General features: G+C 43.7%; 1 protein-coding gene across 1 annotated transcript in view; it reads left to right on the top strand.

The window, feature by feature from the left end:
* The window catches only part of LOC107288801 (acyl-CoA dehydrogenase family member 11-like), a 20,269-nt gene extending 15,169 nt beyond the window's left edge, over window positions 1-5,100 (top strand). Inside the window, exons 7-12 of the mRNA XM_015817450.1 lie at window positions 2-126; window positions 537-629; window positions 1,230-1,337; window positions 2,057-2,228; window positions 2,945-3,011; window positions 4,093-5,100. Of these exons, the coding sequence (XP_015672936.1) occupies window positions 2-126; window positions 537-629; window positions 1,230-1,337; window positions 2,057-2,228; window positions 2,945-3,011; window positions 4,093-4,219 (692 nt within the window). The 3' untranslated portion in view covers window positions 4,220-5,100. The remainder of the gene's footprint in view (window position 1; window positions 127-536; window positions 630-1,229; window positions 1,338-2,056; window positions 2,229-2,944; window positions 3,012-4,092) is intronic.
* Window positions 5,101-6,003: the final 903 nt, after the last annotated feature.

Below are 6,003 nucleotides of genomic sequence, written 5' to 3'. Positions count from 1 at the left end.
GCGTTCCTGCTGGTGATGGAGCTCGCGAGACTGCTTGGCCTGGAAGAAACGAAGATGGCGACGGAGCAGGAGAAGCACATGCTGAGGCTGCTCACTCCTCTCGCTAAGCTTTACACTGCAAAGCAGGTCAGGGTCACTTTGATTCCGTGGGCTAAGCGGTTCCCAAGACTGGCCCAGAGGGCATCTCAGTCTAGGGATCAGGGAATCGGGAACCATTGCCAGCCCCTCTTCCCCAACAATGTTTCTCCAAAGGCATCAGTTTTTGTCAAAAACTCCTGAAAGCAGATGCCTTTGAACGGAACGGGCTTGGCAGAGGAGGGCTGCCGGGCTCCTTCTGATCATATTTGACTGGGCAGAAGACCGTAAGCAGGCAGGGCCCCGAGTCCTCGAGCCAAGCGGGCTGAGATGTCTTTAAAGATCAAATGCACAAGAGCAAAAATAGATTCTAACATTTATGTATCTGGTGGATTGTTGTTTGTCCTTCTCTCAGCCCGGCTTATTTGTCAGATGTGTAAACAAGTCAGTTTGCGTTTCAGGCTGTTGCTGTGAATTCAGAAAGCCTGGAGTGTTTCGGAGGACAGGGCTTCATGGAAGATACAGGCCTGCCTGTTTTGCTCAGGGATACCCAGGTAAAAAGCACTGGACTTTTTCATTATTTTTTTTACTCCATCTCCTTACTCCTTCTTGCAGTCTGCTGCTATTTTAGAGAAGAAACAGGAAGACAAATTTGCACCTTAGTTCCTTTGTTTCACTTTTTCTTCCTAAGCTTTGTTATCGCAGACTTCTGAGATCATGAAGGGGAAAAAGTAATTCAGGCCTCTGAATACTCAGAAAGTTCTTTCGTAAAGAAATTAAAAGCCTATTAAATGGAATATTTACCTTTGAGAACGTTAATAGTGGCATTCCACAACACTTGGAGATGTTCCAAGTTTGTTTGGAAAACAGATTCACTTACAAAAGAAAATGTTAAAAAATAACATTTCCAAGGTCATTACTGAGAACTGATTTATTTTTAAGCAATTCTAGTGAGAAGGACACATTAAAGTGCAGAACATTCATTCATAGAAATGTGAAAATACCTTATTCTTTAGTGTTTATGGTGCTAGACCCAGAAAACCATGGGAACTATTGGGAGACTTTGGGACTGTTATCCTCGGTCAGCCCAACTTACTCCTCAAAGTTGTCCCTCTGGCATCTGCTTCTCCAGCTCTGCCTCTCTTCCCCCCCAGGTGCTACCAATCTGGGAGGGAACTACTAACATCCTGTCCCTGGATGTTCTGCGCTGCATTCTCAAGAGCCAAGGAAAAGCGCTGGATGTCTTTTTCTCCACTGCCCAGGTAAGCTTTCTGCAGACACCAATAAATGAGTTTGTCACACCACCGATAAATGTTAAAATTTGAGAGGCACCTAGTAGAAGCAACAGGCTCAGTCAGCCTCGTGTAAAATTAAGGCGGCATTTTTTGACGTTGATGTGCTGCTGTTGCCGCTTCAGAACTCACTTTTCTGTAGTTTGCAGTTTATTTCATCTTGTTCGTAGTCAAGCATTTAATTATAGTGCCTTCAGTGGGGAGGTTTTAGAGAAAAAGGAGGTGCAACGTGCATTTTACAGAAGCCTTAGAAAGCCCAGGATAGCACAAAAAGTAGCACCAACCAGGTTAACAGGCTCTAAAACTGCTGTGTGTTTTGAGGAAAGACTGGATTAAGTTATAAGATTGTTCATCATCTCCCATTGGTCTTCTAAGTAGCACAATCAGAATTTACTACCACTTCTTACATCAGTTGTCCCATCCACTAATTTTGAGGTATGTAACCCTCAAAAGACCAATGCAGTCCTTAGCCGGAATAAAGGTTGACCCTCTTCTCTGATTCACAGATGCTTGTATAACCAGTTCATTCTGAGGTGCCACTAATCTTATCCTTATTTTTTTGCAACAGTCTTGGGGGAATAGAGAATCCTATCTCCAGAGAAGTAGCAGTTGAGTAATTTCTTCTGCTAGCCCGAGGTGATTTGAGTTATTATGAGTGTTTGTTCTGTGACTTGGGGGTTTCCTTGCAGGCCAAATTGGAGGCAGCTACCCGACAGTCCGAACTGCAAACTTCTGTGCAAATAGTTCAGAATAATCTGCAAAAACTCAAGCAGTTTGTTCTAAGAATGGACTCAAAGGGAGAAGCTGAGTGGCAAATTGCAGCAAGAGACTTTGCCTATTCTCTGGCATGGATCTATGAAGGTAATTGCTCAACACAAAAATCATCTCAAATTGTTGAATGTTGCTCAGAGAGACTTTGAATCCTCTAAACCAACGCAGCATTCAGAGTATGCATGCAATGCTTTAAAAAACAGGATTCTCTTCTTGGAGTGATGGCACAGACAGAAAACCGAACAGCCTCTGGTTCTGCAACTGTTGGCAAGCAAGCTAATTAGAGAAAAACTAGCATGTGGTATGTGCAGCACTGAGGATGGTAGTACTGTGCTACAGTTAGAAATAATAAAAAAAACCACATCAAATTTAACAGTACAAAACTGAATCGATCAGGGAGGCAGAGAAACCCACAGATTTTGAGCTTGGATTAAACTTAAGATCAATAACATTAGTCTTGTCTTCTATAAATGGGATCTGAAGCAGTGTCCTGTTCTTGTGCATTATTTAACATGTTGGGGGTTCTTTTCTAATTCCACAGCTCATGCTGTGAACTGTTCTCCTAAAATCAAGTTTGGCAGTGGCTAAAAAACAAGCAGGAATCCTTTGAGAAAGCGGTTCCTGGAATGCTGCTAATGAGGATTAATAGGAAGACTTTAAAAGGAGCTTTCAAATTGTTGCCCACAATAAAGAGTTCTCCATGTGGTCAAGTGCCGAGACGATTCGGGTTACAGGGTAGATCCCATTAGATCTCATTAGGAAGCAAATCAGAAATGTTTAATCGACTATGCATGTATTCCCCGCAGGAGTCCTTCTGCTGGAGCACGCCACCGGGGCTGGTGCATCAGCCACAAATATCTACGCTGCTCAGAGGTACCCATTCAATCTAATATCAAAGCAAAGACTGAGAAACCCCAAATATTGCACACATTAAGTTGGGAAACAATTTTGCTCTATGGCTGCAGCAGCTGCTCTGAAAATTGAGAAATAGCAGCTTGAATAGGACAAGCACCTGACATGAGGCCAGAGAACTGAGACTGGAGTTTGGAGAAGAAAAATGAACAATTAGATCCAGCAAGGAGCAGCTGACAGCCTTAGTGCAGGCGGGGACGATGAGTTCCCCCACAGCACCCCTGAACCTAGGTGTGAGTTGTAGTGGCACAAATTGGGTTCCCCCTTGCCTCCCCGCCTTTTAAACATTAAGGATGGAAATGGGAATCAAATTCGGGGATGGCAGCAGCTGCCATTTCCCCCCTTTAAAATCCCCTTCAGGCCCAATATTATTCTACTGAAATTGGACAAAATTTAGATGATACAATTTCCAGCTTGCAAGTTAGGTAAAAAGGGAGTGGTCTGTCCCCCCCCTCCCCAATATTCCAAACAACCTCCCTGGTCAACCTCCCTGAGTCCACCCTTGCAGTGACACAGGAAGCCTTCTAACTGGTTGTGAGAACTAGTTCCGTTCCTAGACTCTGGGAAAATCACTCACCTCTGTCCTAACAAGTGGGTACACCAGGAGTCCCCAACACCTGGTCCTTGAACCGGCACCGGTGCGTGTCATGCTAGAAACCGGTCTGTGCAAACAAGCGAAGCTCCATCCATGGGATGCAGGCAGCCTGCGAAACCACACACCCCTCCAGTCTGTGTAAAAAGCTCTCTCCATGGAACCGGTCCCTGGTGCCCAAAAGGTTGGGGGCCGCTGGGGTACGCGATAATTTGTTTACAGCAGCTCAAAATGATTGGCTTTGTTTATCCAGTTTTCTGATATGTGTCATTAAGCTCTAGAGCTCAGCTGCCAGGGCAGATGCCACCAAAGCTTTCTGCAATATACTCGGTATCCAGGATGCGCCATCACGTTTTAGCAACAGGAAGCAATGTTGAGGTAGACGGGGTCTGAAACTGGGAAACGCCGTTTTAATTTGAAGACAGGTGGCTTTCTCCTTACCTTCCGCAGGTGGTGTCAGGAGGACGACTGCCTTGTGGACAGAGAAGAGAAGGCTGGTTCTTACAGCTCTAAAGCAGTCTCTCTGGATCAATCTTTGGTTTATGATGGCTATTCTTCTCTGAGAGGAAAACTGTAGCAAAGAATTATGAACGTGAAAGAAGCCATCTGGGGAAGGACATGACCTGGAGAAGTGTGCCTCCTAGAGTCTCAAGTTTTCTTTACTGACTTTTCAAATCATTCTTGAAGGTAGAAACAGTACTGTAGGTAGAGTGTAATCACTCAACTTTAAATATAGAATTTAAAGCAATCTTTCCCATTTGTTGCTCTCTGAATGTGCTGGACTTCCAACTCGTACGTCTCACTGGTCAGGCTGTCCACTAGGTGATGGTAGTTGAAGGATAACACATCTGAAAGGGACAGGACCTGGAAAGATAGCACTACTTTGATTGTAAAGCTATACTAACAGAATCTTGCAGTTCTGAATAAGCTTCTCTCCCCCAACCTTGGTGTGAACCAGGAAGGGACTAGAACGAGACGTTTTCTCACATTGCCTTTTGGGCCCCTTCTCAAGGCTCTTTTTATCTGGCCTTTGCTTTAGTAGTGCCTCAACTTCCTGTTCGTTAAAGCTATTTCCCCTGCTCTAAGGGGTCAAACAATTAATCCAGGCTCAGACCAAGGTATCTTCAGGATCCCTTCTCTAGTTTTTTCTTCCAAGTAACAAATTTGACACTTGGCGTAATTAATAAACTAATTGCTGGCAGCCAGTTCTGTTTAGCATTAGAGCAAAAGATACAAACCACAGAGTACGTTGTAATGAAGCACTCAAAGCAGCTCAATTTTTTTTCCCCATTTCATTTTTGTTTTAATTGGTACAACAATGTGAACTATAGTAACCAAATGGAGACAACTGGACACCAAATAATAGTGCATTTACTCTTTTAAAAAATGATCGGGCTTGCTGATACTGGACCAGACACAGTTTAGCTTGATGCAATAGATCTTTTCTTGTAGGATATACCTTAATTTCCATAAAAATAAACTTTATTCTGACTCTTCTGTCTTAACGATGTTCCGCATTTTTTTTCATGAAGATCCACTGTTGATTTCCTTTTCAGAGTTGAGTTCCTGCATTCCCTTTATCTAGACATCAACCATGAAAACTTCCATAAATATTTCCTGTGGTGAGCTGTTGCCGATGAAGCCAAGTTCCAAATTACTGGAATTACTCGCAGATATTGATAGTGGGGGATGAAAGTTCTGCTTGCAGGGACCTGCTTTTAAAATTTTACTGAGCTGATGGGAAATGGATGCCTCTGTTTAGCGAGGGCTAGTACAGTCTTGAAGTTAGAAGGGGATTAGATACATCCAAAATATCAATGGATACCTGTCGTAATGGTTGAGTTACTGACACCAAGTATGAGGAGAAGAATGGGCGGAGCAGCTGCCCAAAAATACCTGACTGGCTAGTGTTGAGCACAGGATGCAGAACAGCTTCGCTTTTCCAATGTTTTTATAAAGAAAACAAAAAGTACCAAGGACAATTTTTACAATAGAATATTGCTCTAAAACAGCTCAAAAGCAACCAACACAAAATTGCTAGGCTAAATTACGAATTGGGTCACAAAAGTTGTATGAAGCATAACTTTTCTTGCGAACGCTCAGTCTTTCACTATACCCCCTTTCTCATGATGTGCGAGCCCTTGGTGGCCATCTACTCATCTGGGAGCTAGCTGGCGTGTTGGTTCTCACAGCAGTGATACTGGGCAGCACACAAAGTTTAAAACCGTCGTAACAAGAGAAACCCATGATGCCCCAGTTAAACAATACCCCCCCCCCAACAAAAGCCCGGCACAACTCCTCCAATTGCCTGGCTCAGCAGCAGTTCCACTTCAATGACTTGCCATGTTTCAGCCAGGTAGA

Source organism: Protobothrops mucrosquamatus, unplaced genomic scaffold, assembly GCF_001527695.2.
Source record: "Protobothrops mucrosquamatus isolate PMUCROS unplaced genomic scaffold, P.Mucros_1.0 scaffold593, whole genome shotgun sequence".
Taxonomy (NCBI): Eukaryota; Metazoa; Chordata; class Lepidosauria; order Squamata; family Viperidae; genus Protobothrops; species Protobothrops mucrosquamatus.
The sequence above is the reverse complement of the archived record's forward strand: the minus strand, read 5'-3'. Positions and strand labels throughout refer to the sequence as shown.